Source organism: Myxocyprinus asiaticus, chromosome 3 (genome assembly GCF_019703515.2).
Source record: "Myxocyprinus asiaticus isolate MX2 ecotype Aquarium Trade chromosome 3, UBuf_Myxa_2, whole genome shotgun sequence".
NCBI lineage: Eukaryota > Metazoa > Chordata > Actinopteri > Cypriniformes > Catostomidae > Myxocyprinus > Myxocyprinus asiaticus.
The window spans coordinates 23,060,021-23,083,613 of record NC_059346.1 but is presented as its reverse complement, the minus strand read 5'-3'; the positions used below and the strand labels follow the sequence as shown (position 1 = coordinate 23,083,613).

General features: G+C 38.9%; 1 protein-coding gene across 4 annotated transcripts in view; it reads left to right on the top strand.

The window, feature by feature from the left end:
• Nucleotides 1-6,559: 6,559 nt before the first annotated feature.
• LOC127418959 (protein Niban 2-like) overlaps nucleotides 6,560-23,593 on the top strand; it is a 34,533-nt gene continuing 17,499 nt past the window's right edge. The window contains exons 1-6 of one of the 4 annotated variants that reach the window (XM_051659924.1): nucleotides 6,817-6,834; nucleotides 14,168-14,511; nucleotides 16,226-16,356; nucleotides 16,810-16,938; nucleotides 18,400-18,505; nucleotides 18,778-18,945. In XM_051659924.1, coding sequence (XP_051515884.1) covers nucleotides 16,243-16,356; nucleotides 16,810-16,938; nucleotides 18,400-18,505; nucleotides 18,778-18,945 — 517 coding nt within the window. In that variant the 5' untranslated portion in view covers nucleotides 6,817-6,834; nucleotides 14,168-14,511; nucleotides 16,226-16,242. Of the gene's footprint in view, nucleotides 6,835-6,862; nucleotides 14,512-16,225; nucleotides 16,357-16,809; nucleotides 16,939-18,399; nucleotides 18,506-18,777; nucleotides 18,946-23,593 lie in introns of those variants that run through there. The other 3 variants (XM_051659912.1, XM_051659934.1, XM_051659916.1) reach the window with 3 other exon arrangements.

Below are 23,593 nucleotides of genomic sequence, written 5' to 3'. Positions count from 1 at the left end.
ATTCGCAAAACTTCCTGATCATGATTATGATCTGCTTGATCCTCATATCTGCCAGTATGTATTAAGCAACAAACACTCAACCCTGATAATTGACTGGTGTTTTTTTTATGTGTGTCAAGTTATCAAAAACGTATAAACATTTTTTAAAAGACATGCAGCCCGTGTCAACAGAGGACCTGCGGAGGCGTGTCGTGCGGGATTAGGCATCAACGCCAGCAGCACATCCCATTTACACCAACTGTAGCTCTTCCTCACTGAATCGGCGATTTTTAGGGATGTATCAATCGCAAAATCGTTCCAGTACACTGAAACGTTTGCTCCCTAAAAAATAAATCCCACAATACACCGTAAAAACCAGGGAGCATCTGCTCACTATGTTCCCTTACCGGAAACGTCGTGATGTCTTCTGAAGTCTCTCAAGCCCTTAGAAGACGGGCACAAGTGTAAATACTGCATATGATGTCAAAGCCTTATTTTGTCTTTTAAAGCGTTATGTTGTTTGTAAAGTCTTTCATCCATAATGACCATGAAAATGAAACAATCTTTTAAATATTTGAGTTTTTAAAAGTAGGTTTAAAATACACTCCTTTATATTTTTTATTTATTTAATGTAATATATCTTTCATAATCACACTGTACATTTGAATATATTCAACGAAAATGAACGATAGTGTCATTTATACAGCGATGATGCTTATTAATAACAGCGCTTGAATTCGCGAGCTTGCCTTGTAATCGTGTCGCAGGTAAATGAGGCATAAGTGTCCCAATGTTCAGTGGATGAACACCCTTGCCAGTGCCCAAATTCGTGTTCATGATATACTGATTCACGACACATGGAGCTAGGGAGCTGATTGAGACGCAGGTGAGTACCCAGTATGTAATGAGTTAATGGTGTAAAAATGCTCCTGTAAGAAATAATATCCCAGATTGCACACACATCTCTGAGATGTCTGTTTTTAGATCTTTTCATCTGGAAAGCATCACAATCTAATTAACATATGCTAAACATCTTAAAAAGATCAGATTACAAAACAAACTAAATCATAAACGTCTCAAAGACATCTGCTGAATGTCTTATTGACATCCAATCGAAAATTAGCAAACAACCTAAAAAAAATGTGTTCCAGATGTAAACACAGACATCAAATGGACGTCTGGGTGATGTACATGTGCTATCAGGGACAGACCACTAGAGGGCGACCACGACGTGATAGTCTGCATCTCCGTGTGGCAAAACCTGAGTTTATTTCGGGTCTTGTCTAGAAAGGAACCGTCTGGCTGGGGAAAGTCTCGCGAGAGTCTTGTGCGAAATTCACACTGTGCTTAGTGTGTATATTTGGAGTCCCACATAAACCCGACACATATTCTTGCCTCTAAACCTAACCCTAAACATAACTCTAATTTAAGGAACAGCAAATGCGACCCTCGCGAGTCTTTTGCAGCCAAAAGGTTCTCTTCTAAACATGACCGCTCGTCCTCGGCTCTTGAAGTGACGCGCGTGCGCACTGGCTGGACCAACCTGAAAAATACATTTAAATCTTAAACGTGATTTAAGATTAAGAAAGTTTATGATGCAGTTCAAGTCAAGAGTTTATTGCTGATACAGTGTGTTATTGTAAACGTAACATTACGTAGCCTATGTTAAAGAAGGCTAAGTTTGACAAGCAGTTTTTGAGATTTCGTTTTTTCCCCTATTCAAGGAGAAAAGAGCTATATTTTTATTATTGGAAATAGCTGAATACTGTACATGAGTTGCGTTCCCAAAATGTTTAGGAGACCACTGATTGTTACTTGACACCATTGATGATGAAAAAGGCACAGCAGACACTGAACCAAAGGATCCCTTGGAACAAGTGTCTGAAATTGAAGACTATACAGAGTTTGACTGAGACCACCGTGGAACTGATGCGGAAGACTCAGAGGAAGAGTGCCCTGGTGGTGAGTTGCAGGTCAGTTTCCAGTCCAAAAATAGGACACTGTGGTCTCCATTTCTTCCTCAGAGTCTAAGGAGAGCATCAACTGGATGGTCAGCTAGGAGTGACATCAAGAAGACCACTGGAACAATAAGATAATGTTCCCATGTTGATGACATAAAGTCAGCTTTTTAATTATTTTTTCCAAATGCAATTCAAAATGCATTGATTGCAATGACAAATTTAGAGGGGAAACATGTGAATGGTGATGGCTGGAGGGAGGTGGCCTGGACAGACTTACAGGCCTATATCAATCTGGTGATTCTGGCAGGCGTATATCAATCCCACAATGAGGCCACATCCAGTTTATGGCATGCTGAGTCAGGACAGGCAATTTTTCTGGTTACCATGTCATGAGTCAAGGGTCATCTGCTTTGACAACAGGGACAAAAGACGTGCCACAAGACAGCAATGTGACAAACTGGCACCAACCTTGGACATCTGCGATAACTGGGTTGATCATCTGCCACTTATGTGCAATGCAGGCTTGGATGCCACAGTGGACGAGTGCCTGGTCAGTTTTAGAGGTCCCTGTCCCTTCAAACAATACATGCCAAGACAACTGACCAAGTATGGAATAAAAACCTGGACAGCATATGATTCCAGGTCCAGCTATGATTGGAACATGCAGGTCTATACTGGTAAACCTGCATAGTGGATGGCCAGAAAGAAATCAGTCAGGAAATGTGTGTGGTCCTTGAAATGACAGCTGGTCTCCAGGGACACACCATTACCTGTGACAATTTTTTCACATCGTATGCTGCTTCAGAGGAAACTAAACATAGTTGGAACAATTAGAAGAAACAAGCCTTCACTGCTAAAAACCAGAGGCAGAGCAGTTCTCCTCAATGTTTGCTTTCACAGACACTGTGTTTGCTTTTACAGTGTCCTATTGTCCCAGAAAAAAACAAAAACAAAAGTGTTTTGATGAGCACACTTCACAAGGAGAGGAAGCTCAATGTAATCTTAGCTGACAAGTTACAACCACATCAAAGGCAGATTTGACAACTTTGACAAGGCATTATTTGACTACTTTCAAGGCCAAATGGCACATTTGGAGTAAATTGAAATGTCAGGTGTTACTTATGGCAGCAGATGTCAACAAATTAGCTAAATCTAAAATTGTCTGTGTTTTTTTTTTTTTTTTCTAGGTTATTTGCACATACACCTTCAAAAGGCCAAGGTATCACTGGCCCATGGTGATTTCTTCACCATCTTGGATGTCTCTGCCTACAGTTATTTTGTTGCGTGGATGGAAATAAATCCCGGCTGGAACAGAGGGAGGTTATAAAGAAGGAGGCTCTTTCTGGAAGAGCTCTGGGGTCTCCCCTCATGGAAAGACAGCAGCACTAGCACCAGCCTCTGTCAGTATATTGAGGAAAGCACAAGAACATTCTGTTTCAGACTGGGATGAACAATGGAGGCCCTTCCACAACAGCTTCCCCCACCAAGAGGGAAAGGTGTCAGGTCTGTCACCCAAGGGACATAAAAACCACTATGGTGTACATAAAATGCACAACAAACATTTGCAAGGCACATGCTGTGATTACTGCACACTGCCACACATGTGCATGAATGCACAAACAAGACTTTATATTATTATTCTTTATTGTTTATTACAGTTTTTTCTCCTGTTTGTAACCGTTTACAAATAAATTGTTTATTGCTGTTAATCATCTTGTATACTTGTACTTCTCTGACTTTATTGTATTTTAATGCTTGTAAAACAAATGTCAGGTTTGCCATTGCTAAATGTATACTTATCTTCTAATTGTTCACAAATTGATTTATCATGATTGCTGTTTTGTTTTACATTTTTATTTACTTCATTTACTTTTTTATTTTTATTTTGATGTTTGTTGAATACATAGTAGGTAACAAAATACTTCTTCTTAGTCTTCTATTTGTAACACCATTACCAGTTTAGCAAAAACTGACACTTCAAAACAGGTGGTTTAAAAAAGCCTTTGACAAATAATAGTCTTTGAAATGTCTAACCTTGAAAATTCTTCTTCTTTGGTATTGACTGAGAAGGTACTGTAAAATAATGTGCTTATTTTATATGAAAATAGTGTAATTTGATAAAGGTCTAAAAACAATAAAAGCCCAATAGTAACGCTTAACTTGTGATAATAATTACAAATTAAGTTAGAGTTGTTAACCTGCATGTCTTTAAAAAAGTTTCTTCTTGGTCAAATTTCCTTTTGAAAATTTTCTGTGGGAATAATGAACCTGCAATTATAGTTATTAACAGTGATAGAGAGTTAACTTGTTAAAACAGTATTATTTTACATTGTTTTGTGTTTATTTCTCCTAGGTTTTAGCAAAAGTGATCATTTCCAATAAAAAACAATTTGCCAATTTTTTATGTTTTCCTTATATGTTTTGTTGGCAATTTTAACATGTTTTATCTGTATGGTGTCAGCAGGCACCTACATCTAGGTGTATAGGGTACAATGGGGCTAAAGGGCCCCTGGGGTAAAAGGCGCTTTTGATTTATACTCTCCCAAAACACTAAACAGCAACAAAGGCTACCACAGTATTTTCCTTAACACCTGTTTGTCAGTATACACTGCAAATTATTCCTGATCCATGAGATCACTGCATGCAGTGTCGAAAGTTTGATTTTGAGGTAATTTGATCTCATATTCAATCATTTTTAAAAGTTGCAAATATATGTAGCTGATTTGAATCCCTGAAATGATCATATTTACAGTATTTTTAGACAATACATATTTATAATTTTCAGTTCTGTTCAAGGTGATTAATCCAAAGTTTTTTAATAACTGTCCAATAAGTGAAATGAGAGCACACTGACTGGATTTAAATAAATCATTATTGCAGTAATTAATGTGCTGGAAACAATTCTTTTAACCCTAACTGATGCAGTGTGTAGCTTCTCTCTTAAACAACCATACCGTAACACGTATCCCGTGGTCGTGAAAAAGATGTGACTGTGTTTCAGAAGGGGCAAATTATTGGCCTGCATCAAGCAAAGAAAACAGCTAAGGAGATTGCTGAAATCACTGGAATTGGGTTAAGAACTGTCCAACGCATTACTGAAATCTGGAAGGATAGTGGTAAACCGTCAGCTTCGTGAAAGAAATGTGGTCGGAAAAAAATCTTGAATGATAGTGATCGGAAGTCACTAAAACGCTTAGTGAAGTCACAACATAAAAAATCGACAGTAGAACTCACGACTATGTTTAATACTGAAAGTAAGAGCATTTCCGCATGCACAATGCGACAAGAACTTACAGGATTGGGACTAAACAGCTGTGTGGCCACAAGAAAGCCACTTGTTAGTGAGGCTAATCGGAAAAAACGACTTCAATTTGGTAGGGAGCATAAAGATTGGACTGTGGAGCAATGGAAAAAGGTCAGGTGGTCTGATGAGTCCAGATTTACCCTATTCCAAAGCGATGGGCACATCAGGGTAAGAAGGGAAGCATAGTGCACTCTGTGCAAGCCTCTGGAGGCTTCAGTTAGTCAGGTCTAGGCTCAGCAAAATAAAGTCAGCTGACTACCTGAATGTACTGAATGACCAGGTTATCCCATCTATGGATTTTTTTCTTCCCTACGGCACGGGCATATTCCAGGACGACAATGCCAAGATTAATCAGGCTCAGATTGTGAAAGACATGAACTGGCCACCACAGAGTCCTGATCTTAAGCCCCTTGAATGAATTTGGGATGTGCTGGAGAAGACTTTACGGAGTGGTTCGACTCTCCCGTCATCAATACCAGATCTTTGACAAACATTAATGCAACTCTGGACGGAAATAAATGTTGTGAAGTTGCATAAGGTTGTCGAAACAATTCCACGATGAATGCGCGCCATAATCAAAGTTAAAAGCGGTTCAATGAAATATTAAATATTAGAGTATGCAACTTTTTTTTTTTTTTTTTTTTGGCCAGGCTTTGTATTTGTGGTAAAAAGCCCCCCTGTTTCACGGATTAAAACAAATTAAATGTTCAAAGTGGGCTCACATTGACTGATCCAATTACAATGGAGATTCATTTGTTTATAGAATACCTGAGATGTTATGAAATGCCAACTGTGACTTAAATTAACAAAAAATGTTTAACTCTTTTCTGAAGTGGTTATTTTGAATAAGCATTATCTTAATTTGTTACTCAAAAAAGCAACTCGCTGTCTCAAAAGTTGACACATTTTGCCCTATTGCTCCTATATTTACACGACATTACTTTAACCCCCCTTTAAAAAAAATAATCAAAGCAACATTCCGTTATTTTTTCTTTTCACACAAATTATGTTGCTCCATCAATATTAAAAAAAAGAAATGTATTTTTATACACTCTGTGACCAAAAAAAAAAAATAAAATAAAATAAAAAAGCATATTTTCCTCAAGGTGTGCCTTTAGCCCCGTTGAAAGACACTAAACAGACACAAAAACGTGTTCGGTGAGAACGGCCCCTATGAGGTGAATTGTCGAATTCACAGATTTTTGAAACCACGCCTTTAGCATGCTCTTCTGTATAAAAAAAATAAATAAATAAAAAAAAAAAAAATGTGTATTTGATTGTTCTTTAGACGGATGAAGAGAAGTTATAGAAGATTGAGCTTTCCTTTATCCAGCCCACTTCAGCTGAGCGCCTGTCAGCCTTTATGTGAAAACTCTGACACTGCTTTCTGCGTTCAAGATACTTGAGTAGAAGAGGGTGGAGCCGCTCAAATCAACTTTTGTTTATATCATATCATAAGAAACCAGCGCCCCTTTTACTACACTGCTGCTTTTCGGAGACGAAGTTAATCGACTCAGCCAAGGAACAGCGGCGCAATGGGGGATTTGATCTCAACTCATCTTGATGAAAGTAAACGGGAGGTTATTACATGTAAGTGCATTTAATAGACCTCCACTGATGACTTACTAGAAGCACGACGTGATAGATAATAATCAGTGTTGTTATGTGATGAATTATGATGTTGCGAAAGAATAGGGTTGCAATGCAAACGGTTATAGACCGCTGTTGTTTTCAGCCGTTATCGTGCTGGAGAACGGCGTGAAATGTTTTGAATGGCACCCCAAAAGGAAAAAGGTGTGGGATAATAAACTTTGTGCTGTTCTCTCATTGGAGTAAACTTTGTAGCGACGTGGCGCAGTATTTCCTGTTATTGCTTTCTGGGACTGCATTTGGAATGGACGCTGCATAAATAATCACTTTATGAACATTGGCATACATATATTTGCTCAAAGTGTGCCAGTTAAAACGGAGGAAGAGTAAAATAATGTAATGCTTGAAGATCTACAAGATGAATGTGTGATCCTGACCTCCACAAACCAACTATTGGTGGTTGAGGTTAAATGGGTTTGTTGGACCAATGTGGCCTGCACTTCAGAGCTGAGGTCAGGTATGGTGTGGATAGTTGGTAATGAGTTTCAGAAAATGCCTGTATAATTGACATTCACTGTGGTTTACTGGGAGAAGATTACCCACCAAGGACAGTTTGGTAAAAATATTCATAGTTGATGAAATTCCATTTGGGAGTGAGAAAACAACTTCCTAGCTTTCATCCATTTGCACATTTGAAGAGAAAAAGCATATCAGATATGGAATCTCAGGAACGCATGGAGAATCCAACCGCAGTAAGGAGGCTGTCTGGACCATATGTCATACTCTAACATTTGGATAACATTTGAATGGCTTTCAGGAGGTGATGCATGCTCACTATGTGAGCAGATTTGTGCTCTGTAGCACAATAATCAGGCACAGTATGTCAGGTGATTCATACAGGGTATGACTGATTAAATGCGAAGTGCCCTAAGTTTATCAGATTCTTATAATAATGTGAAGACACATTCACTTTGTTTAGACAGTATGATATGCCTAGAGTAAACTGTTATCTGTTGGCACTTGGACTTTTGGACCACATCTTGTGGTTTAAGAGCATGGTTCAACTTCGGAGACAGAGGGAGTCCCCCAATCTGAAAAGTGTCCAGAACATAACATCAAACCCCCTCTATCTTAGTGTAGTCTACAAAATGAATGAGGTAATCATCTCAAAATAGAGGGTGGGGAATAGAATGACCTCAACACTTCCTGTCACAGAACTGAACAAGCTGCTTATCTTTGATTTTATATTAGTTGGCACAGCTTAAGGTGTTGCAAGCTGGGCTTTATGGATGATTGTATTAAAGGGATAGTTCACTAAAAAAATGAAAATTCTCTCATTTACTCACATTTATGCCCTCCCAGATGTTTATGTTTTTTTTTTCTTCTGCTGAACACAAACAGGTTTTTAGGAGAATATCTCAGCTTGTTAGGTTAATACAACTTTGAAGGCCCAAAAAGTATATAAAGGCAGCATAAAAGTAATCCATAAGACTCCAGTGGTTAAATCAATATTTTCAGAAGCAATATGATAGGTGTGGGTGAGGAAACAGATAAATATTTAATTTGGAGATTTATAGTAAAAATGGACTTAAATATTGATCTGTTTATCACCCATGACCTTTAAAAGGTCCTTCAAAGTTCTGGCCACCATTCACTTGCATTGTATGGACCTTCAGAGCTGAGATATTCTTCCAAAAATCTTCGTTTGTGTTAAGCAGAAGAAAGTAAGTCATAGACATCTGGAATGGCATGAGGGTGAGTAAATGATGAGAGAACTTTCATTTTTGGGTGAACTATATCTTTAATGCTTAATAAAGCATGTTTTTGCTTACACATGAACTTGTATTTAGAGTCATTTGGTGATGTAAATGACATCCCCACACCACTGTTTTAAATAGCTGGGAGAAGAGGGGGTTCATACAGGAAATACTTAAGTGGAATGTTTGCCCTGTGGGGGGTGTTTCTGGGGAAATTATTGAATACTTGTAAACAGGCCATGGAACACTAATAGAGCTTTATAGTGAGGCCTTGTGTTACTTGGGTGAACTTAACCCATCCCACTTTAACTTCTTTGTGTGTGAGTGTGTGTGTGTGTGTGTGTGTGTGTGTGTGTCTTCACATATTGCAAATGCTAACTCATCCACTTCACAAATGAACAATTCTTAGTCATCCACAGAACTGACTGGAATTTTGACCAAAATGGAAGTGCCTGTAGAGTTAGTGTGCAGAAATCATCTAGCCTAGTTGGAGTGCCAATGTCTCTGTGAAGCACAGATTTATGACTCTTTTGAGAAGGAATTAAGGAGTATGCTGAAGACATGTGATTCAGCCAGTTAAGTAAGGTTTTATGGGATACAGTATGTGGCTCCATTCATAGGCCAGTGAATGTATAAATGGGAATTTTCCATGATGAATGTGGGACTTGCTCAGTGTTGGACTCAGCACCATTGAGGCTCTCAGGACAATTAAAACAAATTGAGAGCACAGCATGTTCATAAATCACATCAAGACATGCTTCACTTAACAGCAGACCATCAAATAACATGGGTTAGAGTTTGATCAGAGTTTGATTTGGTTTAGCCTTCATCCTGTCAAAGTGTCTTGTGCAATGAAATTAAGTTTTCTTTTGTAGAAGAAAGGAACTGTTACTGACTCTCTCTGTTTCCTACAACAAGGCATGTAACAATTGCAGAATGTCTGCGTGTCAGACTTATATCAGCTATACTTAATCCCTGCCAGTTTTCCCATTAATTCAAGACTGCAAAAAGCTAACTTCCTAACCAGTTACATATAATCATCAAACAAAATCTTCTATCTAAACTGTTTTTGTTAGAAAGTGCTAATAGAATGTTTTACAGGCTAAATGAGGAGGACATCATCAAAATAATTGACAATGGACCATTGAATTATTGGAAATATGCACACCCGAGGTGGTAATGTGGCCATGACTCAAAGTGAAGTGAACAATAAAGTGCCAATATTCAACAGTCATGAGTCAACTATTTCACAGTTACCATGTGTCCATGATCTTATCCTTGTGGTTTTCATTCCTACAAAGCTCTTCCTTATGATAATGAAGTATATTGGTTAGACACACCCCAAGCCAATATTACTTGTATAAAGTATTTGTGAAAGAACTTCGGCTTTGTGAACTCAAACCTCTCAAATAAATGTCTGCTGTTGCACCCTTTCACCCTTCTAAATCCTTATATAAACACTGCATAAATGTATAAAATCATTCCAAACATCATATAGCATACAGGGATGGGCAAAAGCGAGTATGGAGTAAAGCGATGATCGATAATGATCATGCGTGACGTGACTTTTCATTCGAAATTCAGTGCTAACTATACACAAACTTGTCAAAGAGGGGCTTATTTGTAATTTTTAGATTGAGTTGTCATGATTTTCGGCGGTACTTTGCGGTCTGAATCACAGCAACAAGCTCTATCACAGCGAACTCTGACTTTTTGTCCAGGGCAGAAACAGCACTCAGTAGAGCTGTTCTGGTTGTAGTCCAAAAAACTGGAAGAGAATTCGCTATGGGAAAATCCAGAGGGAACACATGAGTTTTTATAATGGGGTTTTTAAACTTATGAGTAAAATAAGGTCTGTTATCAACATTACTTTTCTACAACATAAATTACACCCTTTCATACCTCAAATGTGAATTTTGAAGACGTATTGAATTGCATACTATTTTTAAAACGCATGGCAGCTTCAAAATTCACATTTGAGTTATGAAAGTGTGGACTTTGCTGTCTCTGGAGCACATACATTAGGAAGCCTTCTGGACTTGCGCGTGCTGTCTCTGGAGCAAGCGACACTCGCATGAAACAGATGAGATGAGAAGCATATTTAGTGCTCATGAAGCGCCGAAAGCTAGTTGAGTGTCATTGAATTTTATTGAAATATTAAATGCCGGAAAAACCCTGTCCATGTCTCTTCAGTTCTCTCAGTCTCACGTGAAGCCCTGCCCACTGATACGCACACAGATATTTGCATATCACGATATACAGGGTACAGCAAAATCTCTATCGAGTGACACTTTTCATTGTCGCCACGATATATATTGTCATATCGCCCAGCCTTATTTTGCACTACATACATTTTTGTCTGATAAAATGTTCTCTAGAATGAGAATGTACCACCTGAAACTGCTAGCAAGTAGCAAATGTTTCATGGATGTTTAGCAGGGGTTAAAATGGGGCGGAACAGTTTGAAATGGTGTTCCGGCACCTCGGCGCAGCGTTCCAGGACCTCTGATTCAAAAAAGAAAAGAAATAGTCTGTGTTGTGTCGGAACCTGTTCTGCTATATTCAAAAACTGTGGCACAGTTTTAAGCGGATGCACTCCGCCCTGCTCCACTGCCTGCTTCAAGCAGTTTTGCTAAAGCTTATTGGCTATTAAAAAAAAAACCGACAAGTCCTGTGATATGTCCTGCACAAACTTTGTTTCAATAAGAAAAATGTCAACACAGGAAAGAAAACGGCTTGTCAAGCGATTTCATGTGGTCTTTACATTTTCATCAAAACAGTTCTGTTTGTCTTGCTAGTGTTGAAATAAGTTACTGCGAAAATCTTCATTAGTTGGATTTGAGATAAGACTTTTGGATTGTGAAATCTTGTGTGAGTGTGTATGGAATGATTTGTTATGGGAGAACAACACTGTGGGATCTGCCTCAGGATGTTTGTCTAAGACTGATGCTTAGTAAGTGTGCAAACAATGATGCAGTTACAGCTGCCCAGCCTAGTTCCCACCATCATTGCCTCTACAGAAAGACTTGATACAAAACCTGATACAAAGGTGTGATTCAAAATAGGCATCTTAAAGGTTAAATGTTTCAATGTTAAAATACTTTTCTCCTATCCCAGGTTTGTATGCAGAGACAACTATAAGCAAGCCATTCGTAGGTCGTTGTTTGTGTGTCCCGACCTGTTCGTCACAGCAACACCTAGCACGTTTACATGCACACCAATATGCTGATTACTCCCAAATATCAGCTTATTTTAAAAATCTGACGAAGCAAGAAAACCGTATTTAAATGATATTTGAAATAATCGCGTTATTATCTGCTTTTGACATCAAACCGTGAAGAGACATGCACTCAACATGTGCGCACATTGGATAAGCTGGTGAGAACACTGGTAAAGTTGTTTACGTGCCACGTGAAATCGGTGCAATGGGCAAAAATCTACCTGTGTCGACCGGTTTGTTCTTAAAGGAATGCCGTTTATTGCGTTTACAGGACCACATGCATTGGCTTATTAGGCATAATCGGTGTAAGAACGTGCACTGACTCACTGACTCAGCCAATGCTGTGAGTTTGGGGCGGGACTGTCTGTTTTTTCTAACCAATAGCAGACGGGAGTGTTTGGAAAACCTGTTTGAGAAGTCATTACTTTTACAATTTCATTTGGTGACGCTAGAGGCACAAAAATTGCATAGTTCGCCTTTAGGTTTTATATATAAATTGTATTTTAAATGTATTTTACCAAGTGACAAGCCCTGTAGTGACAAACTAGCAGTTTGACTTGGACTGAACTGGTGAACGTTGCTTATTTGTTTCTTACATTATTGTGATGTACAGTAAGATAGGCACACATTGCCCATCACCCCAGTAAAACACTTTTTAAAACAATGCAGATGGTCAGAGTGAACCTCAGCCTCAGGGGCACCTGCAGGATTTAATCTGAGGGTACGCACAGAAATGTGCCTGATAAACCTTATATCTGGGGGGTCCGGGGTTATGCTCCCCTGTGAGATTTTTTGTGTGCAAAAAACAACACCAAAGCGTTCAGTTCTGGTGACTTTGAGATAAGCATTCGTTTTATTGAGTATGAGTAGCATTCATGTAACTATTAGCGAAAGCATTTCTTCCAGTAACCGTTCAGACAGATGCGTTTTCGTGCTAAAAAAGCAAAACGCACCACAACGCACAGACGCGTTTTTCAGACGCGTTTTTATCAGTTGAAGTTTAACTTGACACAGCATCTAAAAATGCAGCGCTCCCATGAGAGATACTAAAAACACAGTGAAGCTTGAAGCAGTTGTCAAAAGACATCTATCTAGCGAATGTTTATGTGGAAAACAATTGAAAATCAGCGTGAGCGGATGCAAAAACACGTTCAGTTTGAACAGCCTCTTGTTCACATGACACAGCACTAGCTGAAGTTTCTCAAAGTTACCTCTCAAAAAGTCAGCCTTTTGTTTCAGTTGACTGTAGGTAAATTTACACTGTATACAGCGCTGTATTCGTAAATATCCTGATACTGTTTTACTATGTGTGAAACCGCTCCAAATGATTCAGTGAGAGAGCGCTCTGAACGAATTGTACTGAATCACGAATCGATTCAAAGAGTTTTGCAAGCCCGTTTTGGCCAATTCACTGAAAAGAACCGACTCAAAAGAATTATTCATTTGCAAATTGGGCATTGCTATTTCTTTTAAGCAGCCAACAGAAATTCGGGACACATTTCATGATTGATGAAATATTATAAGAGTAAATATTTCTCAGGTCAGTTGGAGCACTCATGGTATGCATGGTGCGTACGGCCGTACAGCTACGAGCACCACTGCTCAGCCTCCCTGTCTCCTTTTTCACATTCCCCTCTTAAGCTCTGCCTGCACAATTTGTATAATGGCTTTAACAGTTCATTTAATTACATATTCTGGCTTTATGGAACAATTATGATGGATTGCTTATGATTTCCCCCAACCAACTCTCAGAGCTCCAAAAACTTTTCTTAACTGCAGTGTAGGCCATACTAAAATTCAGACAGGGAACATTAGGGTGTTCCTGTGCGCACATGAGATTGGCAGACTAAATTATGTAAATGCTAAACATGAGGTCTGTTTATAATTTGCTCTTATGGGAACTTTGATGTTAATGGTCCTGTTGAACATGAGCATTTAGCTATATGGATCTGATTTGTTGGACTCGCTGCCTACTCATGAGAATGAAAAGCAATTTCTATGATTAATGACAATCATATACGGTTGTTAATGTGCAGGTGATCTCACTGACCTATCTGTAATCATACAAAGTCAATTAGGCCTAGGTAACTTAGTTTCACTGTGATGAAGAGGAGGGCGGGGCCGGGCCGTGACTACGCACGCCCGGCCCCCAGTTGGGCTAATCAGCCGAGGAGAGGGATAAATGCGGCAGTACGGGAGTGAGAGAGCCACATGCAGCTGCAGTGTGTGCATTTGTGTTTATGTTTTGTCTTTATCTTTTAATTTCTCATTAAACATTATTTTGATGGTTCATCCGGTTCCCACCTCCTCCTTTCCCAACCTTAACCTTGTTACATTGGTGCCGAAACCCGGGAAGGAGGAGGGATGTGCTGTCGTGGTGTCCTCGCCACTGCCATCCACCCAAAGGAGCAGCCGCGGCCATCCATGGGGGGACGGAGGAGTTGCTGCTGACTGCCTGGACGCAGAGGAATGGACGCTGTCCACGAGGGGAGGAGGGGCTCGCTGCCGGCCGCCTGGAGCGGTGGAGCCGCTGCCAGGGGCGGAGGAATTCTCTACTGGCTGCCAAAATGCGGAGGGGCATTCCATCCGCTAGGGGTCGGAGGACTGGCTCCGGTCCGCCCGGGGAGGAGCGGCTGTCGTCCACCAGAGGGTGAAGGAGTGATCGAGGACCAGGCAATGGCGTGTCTGGGAAAACGGCAAGCAAGTTTTTTTTTTCTCTCTCTCTCCTCTCTCTCTCTCTCACTGTTGCTCTGCCTTGCCCTTTCCCTCTCCTCTTTTTTGTTTTTGTTTTGTTTTTTTCCCTCCCCTCATCTCCCTCCCTGGGGGGGATGTACGTCATGCCGGGGGTTCCCTGGCCTGAGGCAAAGGAGGGAGGACAGTGACGAGGAGGAGGGCGTAGGGCCTCTAATTGGAGGGATAAATGTGGCGGAATGCGGCAGTTTGGGAGAGAGAGAGCCACATGCAGCTACAGTGTGTGCGTTTGTGTTTGTTTTGTCTTTGTTTTAATTTATCATTAAACATTATTTTGATGGTTCGTCCGGTTCCCGCCGCCACCTTTCCCAACCTTAACCTTGTTACATTCACGTTCTCTACGTTTACGCTAATATCTGCTATAACTCCCCTTGTGACAGTGCTGAGAATGCACCACGTACTTGCGTTGCGTTCGGAACTGTGGTCTGACACATTGCATTACATGCCAACGCACAATTGAACTTGTATAACTAGAACCGTTTGGATTCACATACTTGCGAAGACGTTTTGGGCCTTACTTTGACCATCACTAAGTGCTTCATTCGCCGTGCTTCCCCCTAATTTAATGGCATCTTTACATTTTATGTGAATGGATAGGAATGTTGTTGTTTTTTCTGTTCTCTTTCCTCTGCATCCCTTAGTTTTACAAACAAGCCCTACAGAGTCATTTGTAAAATATCCCATTTGAAAGTAGTCAGTAAGGAGTTTCCTGTATTCATATGCCAAATGCAGTGTTGATGTGCTTTCACATGCATGTGAAGGCCAAAGCAGTGAAGCTTGAACTTTGTAATCTCCTCTTCTGATCAGATACATGGAGCACAGTGTGAATTGCGGTTAATGATTAATGCCCATCAATTCATTGAACAGCAACCTTATGTAGTAGAGCTGCAAAGAAGTTGCAACAAGGGTTGAAATGCTAATGCAACCATTACAGTTTTTTATTGCGGTGTTTAAATTACTGCATTTACTGTAATTTCCATATTTTATATTTTAATTTAATAATAAAATTTATTTTTCTACAGACAGCTTACTGTACTGTATGTGGCATGGTGTTAATTAGCACAACAGACAATAATTTTGTCATTACTACAGAGTACAGACTTTAATTTATACTGTTCCCTCAGTTTGAAATGTGGTTTTAAAAGCCCAGATGTTAAGCTTTTATTTTAAAGCCCTTATACAACCTCTTCAATAAAAAATAATTGTTACTTCAGTTGTAAAGTTGTCTACATTGTCCTTTGAGGTGAAACTACTTTTCTAGATGGGGTAAATAACTTGTGTAGATCTAGATACCAAACGAAAATAAACAGGTTTCTTTTTAGCTAGTAGTCTCATATGTTGGGATGTAACTTTTCACAGACAGGGTTGGTAAGACACGTAGACGTGTAATTTATAAGTGTTATGGTTATACTTTCTTGTGATAGTTGCACATTTTAAACAATTATTCCCGGTGCAGTCCACTTGCCTACCGAGTTTTCACATTTCAAATTTTTTGCCAACTCAGGGATGAATCAAAATGATTGTCTGTGTTAACGACAGCATGCCACAGACATTGTCTTATAACTCAGAATATACCTGGCTATTACCCTGCCTTACTTCATAATGGCCATGCTGATTCTTTGAGGTTTCTTTATGCTCGTTAATTGTGTGTTATCTCTCTCAGCACGGACAGGGGAGCTGATGGGAGAGTTTGGTCGACTATATGAAAAGCAGTATGCAGTTGCTCTCTTTAACAAGATGCGCTATGACATGGAGGGTGGGGGAGGCCCTCAACCCCAGCTCCTGCACAGGAAGGTAAAGCTCTGCCTTTTTCTATTCCTCTTTTTTCAGCTCTATGTGTCATTTCACAAGACTATTATGGAGCCAGAATAGGGACTAAAGTATTTTGAACCTCATTTGAGTGAAATAATAAATGAAACCAGGGGATTTCTCAGTGGACTGATGAGGCCTTGGCTCTGTTTGAAAAATGTTATCCTTGTCTATTTGAAATATGTAGTATTACCTCAGTATGCCCCTCTAAACCATATAAGTCTGTAGACTGCATTTGACAATGGACCGTGACAGGCTCTCTTCAAGAAGTACACACAGTCAAAGATTTAAATAAACACAGTTTAAGTAGTTCCAGTCCTAACAATGTATATAATTATAGGCCAGCTCCTCACTAAACATTGAGGAACAACAATCCTGTTTAAAGCTGGACCTTGTGGTAAATTAGACCACACTTTAATTTTTGTTTTCCTTTTGTAGGTGCCTCTTAATAATAAGTCCATCTTCTCAGGGGCTTTGTTCCAGTATCTAGAAGAAAATAAAAAATGGAGGAATGGTTTCCTCTTTATACCTGACTCCTTCAACATCAACTATTATGAAAACAAACAGGTAACAGGATTAACTTTTCAGATAATATGAATTTTTGGCCAATTTGAGATTAGCGCATCAGTAATAATAATCATGCCGGTAATTAACATAAGTGGTAGTTCTTCTTTGTAGCAATTCCAAAATCTACCATCAGCCTAACAATTTAAGTTGTTTTTGTGTGAATTTTGAGTAAATATAGAGTAAATGTTTTTTTTTCCTTGGGTGTATTTGATCTCAACAATTTTACTTCTCATTTGTTATAATTAATTTCTGTATTACGAAGACAGTGGCCCCAAATAGTATTAGGTCACTTAAAGGAATAGTTCACCCAAAAATGAAAATTCTCTCATCATTTACTCACCCTCATGCCATCCCAGATGTGTATGACTTTCTTCTGCAGAGCACAAATGAGTTTTAGAAGAATTTCTCAGCTCTGTAGGTCCATACAATGCAATTGAATGGAGACCAAAACTTTAAAGGTCCAAAAGGCACATAAAGGCAACATAAAAGTAATCCATATGACTCCAGTGGTTAAATCCAAATCATCAGAAGCGATATGATAGGTGTGGGTGAGAAACAGATCAATATTTAAGTCCTTTTTTTACTATAAATCTCCACTTCTACTTCCACATTTTTCTTTTGTTTTTGGCGATTCACATTCTTTGTGCATGTCGTTACCTACTGGGCAGGAAGGAGAATTTATAGTAAAAAAGGACTTAAATATTCATCTTCTCTCACCCACACCTAACATATTGCTTCTGAAGACATGGATTTAACCACTGGAGTCTGGATTAATTATATGCTGCCTTTATATGCTTTTTGGACCTTCACGTTTTGGTCACTATTCACTTGCATTGTATAGACCTACAGAGCTGAGATATTCTTCTCAAAATCTTTGTTTGTGTTCAGCAGAAGCAAGAAAGTCAAATTGTAACATGGTTCAAATGGGCAAGGAGGAGGTGAGAACCGGCTAAACAGTCAAAATAATATTTAATGAAACAAAAAGACACAAAACACAAACACACACACGGCAGCTGCGTGTGGATCTCTCTCTCGAACTGCCGCATCCGGCTCGGCTTTATCCCTTTCCTCGGCTGATTAGCCCAACTGGGGGCCAGCCGTGCGCACTCACGGCCCGGCCCCTCCCTCCTCCTCATCACGCAAACAAATCTGGGATGACATGAGATAAAGTAAATGATGCATTTTCATTTTTGGGTGAACTGTCCCTTTAAGCCACACAAAATATCAAACCAGGATATCTGCAAACAAATGATGCTAAACTTTTTTTTTTCTCAGAACCAATTTCAAATTCCTTAGCCATTTTTGTAATTATTTTGATCCATGTGATCCCAAGTAGATTTTTAGTGGGTTGTATGACACAGGTGTTAACCATAGGTGTAGTTCATCATATTAACTGTGGACATATTTCACAAATTGTCCGCCTCTCTCTTTCTCATGTCTTTATCTCTTTCTTTTAATTAGGCCCATGACAGAGGCCTGCATCCTAAAGGCACTATTAATTGTGCTGGCTACAGGGTCCTGACTTCTATGGAGGAATATCTCGAGCTCCTTAACACCAGCCTCCCAGGTCAGTCTGAAAGAAGGAATGATGGAGATATGGATACCAGGATGTCCTCAAGGAGGAAAGGGAGTTCTTTAAGAAAGGGAGAAATGGGTTGGGCCAGAATCTCAGATAAGAAGTGATGAAGTAGGGAGAGAAAGAAAGAGTGAGACAGGGATAGACTGTTATCTTTGTATGTTGTGCAGCTGTGGTCATGATGAATGTGGTGACCTCTTCCTCAGGCATATTTAACAGAACAATGAATCATCCAGTCATGCAGCACTATGTATGTTTTCCAGGTGTAAAAGCTAAAGTTGGCACTTCTCCATTCCTAAAATGTGCGACACAGTTTCCCCTCATCCTCTGGCACCCTTATGCACGTCACTACGTTTTCTGTGTGGTGACCGAGAAGGAGCAGCAGAAATGGAATGCTGTCTTTCAGGATTGTGTCCGGCACTCCAACAACGGTGAGTCTTACAGTAAGTTCCCCAAAATGAAAATTCTCTCATCATTTATTTGCACTTACGCAGTCTCAAACTTGTATAACTTTCTTTCTTCTGCGGAATACAAATTACGATTTTTTTTATGGAGATGTGAATGGGTCAATGGGGTCCAACACCTTCTAGCTCCGATTGGTTTTGGGTGTGAACAGACAAAAATGTAGCTCGTTTATCATTCTAAATCATGAAATCTGCAATTTCTTTGGCCCAATCATGGTTTGAAGCTGAATTCCACTTCCTCGCATGTACAGCGTGTGAACGTGCAGAATGACTGTACAGCAATTTGCACATGCATCAAGTATGATGAATCAAATCAAAATCAAATCACTTTTATTGTCACACAGCCATATACACAAGTGCAATGGTGTAATAGTGTAACTTTTATGCTGCCTTTATTTCCTTTTTGGAGATAGAAAGTGTTGGTCCCCACTGACTTGCATTGTATGGATATAACCACGTCATATCTCCATCAAAAAAATCTGTTTCTGTTCCGCAGAAGAAAGAAAGTCATGCAAGTTTGTAACTGTGAGTAAATTATGAGAGGATTATAATTTTTGTGTGAATTATTCCTTTAAATATTTAGCTTCTCTAGCTTAAATCACACTAAAAACTGTATTTTCCTGCTGGTCCATGCATGCGCACTAGAGTAAACACATCACATCAATGTCTCATCAAAATGTTTTTTCTTTTTTTACTGAAATGCAGCATTTCCATTACTATAGCTGCCACGTTGAGTTTTACAATTCCTCATTTTTCTATGAGTAGACCATCATCTCCTCTTTGTACTGTCTCTGATCATACCCCTTGTTAAAAATTACTGTCCTGTTTTTATAGCATTTATTCCACAAAGGCAAAATAAAGTGTACAGTCAGGAAAATCCTACTGTCTGCCTCTCTTCTCTGCTGATTGTTACTTTAACACTCATATGACACATATTTAAAACATGACTCATTACAAAAGGTCATCTGTTTTCATTACAGTTATTGTTATTCTACTGTTATCAGAATAAGCTGCTTTCAAACTTATTTGATTTACTGATATGTTATTTTCTAAATCACCTTTTTTAGACATCCATTTACCAAAGAGGAAACTCGAGCAGTACGTTTGGAACGGTTGATGGTATTCATTTGGCCTCTTTGATAATAGAAAGAATTTGAACGCTCAAGGCTGTAAAAAGAGTCTGATGAGATCATAGGGAAGACTGGAGATGTGCTGTCATTATCTGTCATCCTTTCTTCCCTGAGCTTTATGGCTGTTTATTCTATAGAACGTCTGTAACTTTATATCAATAGTTGAGATAATAGTGTTTCACAGGTGAATGTCATATAAACATCGCTTTCTGTGATTCATGAACAACTACTGTAGTTCCAATTCTGTTTGAACAGTACTTGAGTATTTGAGGTTAATTCTCAGACTAGAAAGAGATTGTGCAAAGAACTCCCATAGAAACTCCTTTTAAGTTTAAGAAACTTACTCAAGAAGAATTTGCTCTTGTGTAAACATAGTTACGCCATGCCTAGGGCCACCGGGTCAAACTATGAGGGTTTCACTCTAAATGTGATTTTACAGGCAGACTACTCGCGTCAAGAGAGTACTTGTCTATTTGAAGGGTACGGTAAGATTTTGTCACTTTGTTTTAGGTGTGTTGCCTGCTTATTGTGCTTTTTTTCAGTGAGCAAGTTGTGACAACAACAAACTTGTTGTGCTTGACTCTTTAGCATCATGGAGGAAAAAATCATTCATGGCCTCAGGTTAAAGGGCTTGTTTTTGAGCTGTGTTTGCCATTTGTTTAGTCATGAGCCCTTTGCATTAGTGAAATTCACTCTTGTGTTAAAAAATACTGTACTGAAGGTACTGTAGAGAAGTATTTCACAAACCAGTAGTATTTCCTAACTCTTATAATACTGGATATCATTTAGCATTATCATTCATTTTATCGAAATCTTTATTAATACAGTGATTCTGCTTTGTTAATTATGGACACAAAATGTGGATAATCTTATTATATGATTTTATTATTGCAGATTTGTTGTGTTTGCTTTTCTGATGCAGACTGAGAAATACAGAATTAGTGTTTATTTTGTAACAACTTTTTTTTTTTTTTTTTCTTTCCTGAACTGAAAAGGAAAAATACTGAAATTAATCATTTAGTTATTTTGATCTATTTACAGCCCCAATATTTTAAGTCATCATTTCTGTTTTAGGCATTAACAAACAAAATCAAGATCTTTCCATGCACACCTGGAACCTGCTTAAGTGCCTACTGGGGTACATTTACCCTGGTTGAATACCACTGCTTCAAGACCTGTTCTCACTGCTGTAGTCCAGATTCCAGAGTGGTCACAGCTGGGGACGTAAACCCATATTTCAGATCTGATGGGAGGCTGCCGAGAGGGAATGCACACTTGCGGCAAAGGCAGTAATGTCCCTAGTGGGATTAAGGTGGCCAGCTGAATGTGTATGCTTGCCTTATCCAAATCCCTGCTGTTTGTAGTATGTTCTGTATGCAACATCTGCAGACCCTCTTTTCCCAAATAAGGACCGGTTCAGTTCTGGTGAGGTTCTGCGCTATTCATTAGCCATCGTTCCCGTAAATATTTTAAGATATTAGACCCTATCATTTACTATGTTAAGTGTTTGGTAAAAAGTTAGCTGTTAGCAGAGGCTGTGTGGTTTTAAATTGGTGACCATGACCGGGAACATCACTTAATAAGCAGGAATCTGGTTTTATCACTGTTTATAACAGATGCTAATAGGAGTGGATAAGTGGTTTGTCTGTCTGAAGAATCAACTTCAGTGCTTCATTTTTTAAATTGTTGTAAAATGCCTCACAGTCACCCAAGCTTAAAAGCTGTGTTGTTGTATTGTTCAGTATGTTTTAATTGACTGATTTTTACAGCAGAACAACTGCTCTTTGATGTATTATGTGACCTTGGTCTGATTCATTGGTTGAGAAGTTGTTGTTTTAGTGGATATGTACCTGGTCACCATGGCAGTGTTTAAGGTAAACCTTACAGAAACAGTTTAGATTTGGGAGTGATTCGGAATTGACTGATTCATAATCCGATTATTAATGTAACTGCCCATCCCTTTTACCTCCTTAATAACACACATTTATTATGTAAGTAGGGATGCACCGATGTATTGGCTGCTAATATTTATCGGCCAATTATTGACCAAATTAAAACCATCTGCATATCGGTAATAAGCATGAAAACACCGGTATGAACAACAGATGGTTTATTTGTAATTAGTTAGTAACACACTTTGTAAAACCTCTGTGAATTCAAATGCACAATCCAAAAATAATAATAGCCACAATATCTGGAAGGGTTGGCACTGCTAAGAACATGTAATTATTTAATTTTTGTTTTGTCTCGATCTCGCGTTAATGTGGAAAAAACGCAATAAATGGACGTGACAGTTGTGAAAACAGAATCTTGCCTCTAGGCTACATGATGAAACCATCCAAAACGTTTTGATACCAGCAGACTTCTGAGACCATTAATGCTGCATGATTGATTGAATTAAGATTGAAATTGCAATATGGCTTTTTGTGATTACTAAACCTTAAAAGGCTGCATTTTAAACTGCAAAAAGAAGTAAAAAATAACCTTTTTTCATATAAATCAATCATTTTGTCATATTTAGTCTTTTTTTTTTTTTTTTTTTAATGTATCTTTCACTGTGGCTCTCTTTAGCACACAGTGCACAGATACCATCCAAGATTACATTTATGCATTTAGCAGACGCTTTTATCCAAAGCAACTTACAGTACATTTATTACAGGGACAATCCCCCAGGAATAACCTGGAGTTAAGTGCCTTGCTCATGGACACAATGGTGGTGGCTATGGGGAACGAACTGGCAACCTTCTGCTTACCAGTTCTGTGTTTCAGCCCACTATGCCACTACCACTCCAAGATTGGAAGGGGCCATCTGACCGAAGTGAAAATTGACCAACCACAGCTCTTTTTTTTTTTTTTTTTTTTTTTACTTGACATTAAGAGGCCTGTTACTATTAATGGTCTGCACTTCTGTGTTGTTGTCAAATGTCGATGTGGATTTACAACCCTCTACAATGTGAGTAAATCACTCACATATTTAACCAAATTTAAGTTAGCTGACTAAAAAATGGCCACTTCCAAAAAAAAACTTGCCAGTGAAATATTTTATAGACCCCCATAAGTTGCAGTAGTGGTGAAGAAGTTTAGCTTCGAGATCCTTTCACTGCTTGTTGTTGCATGAACACTCATTCCCTGTAATGTGTGTCCATCAAAGTTCCACACACTCCATTTATATTCGGTAATTTCTCTTTTAATAGTCTTTTTTTTTTACATTCAGTTGTTGATCAAAGGCAAAAAGAACCAAATTCTAATCACACATAGCACAGATGCAGTAAAGAAACTGTGCGACTCCTTTCTCGTTAATGTGTGCTCAACCCCAGCCTTATCTCGTGAAATTCACTTGACAATGGGGACATTTTTGTACACCAAAATTATAGGCTTCATTTGGCTGCAGTTTCCCAGTGAAATTTCCAGTGGGGGGCACCAAAAGTGAGTGAAATGTCCATCCCAGATGTGTATGACTTTCTTTCTTTTGCTGAACAAAAACT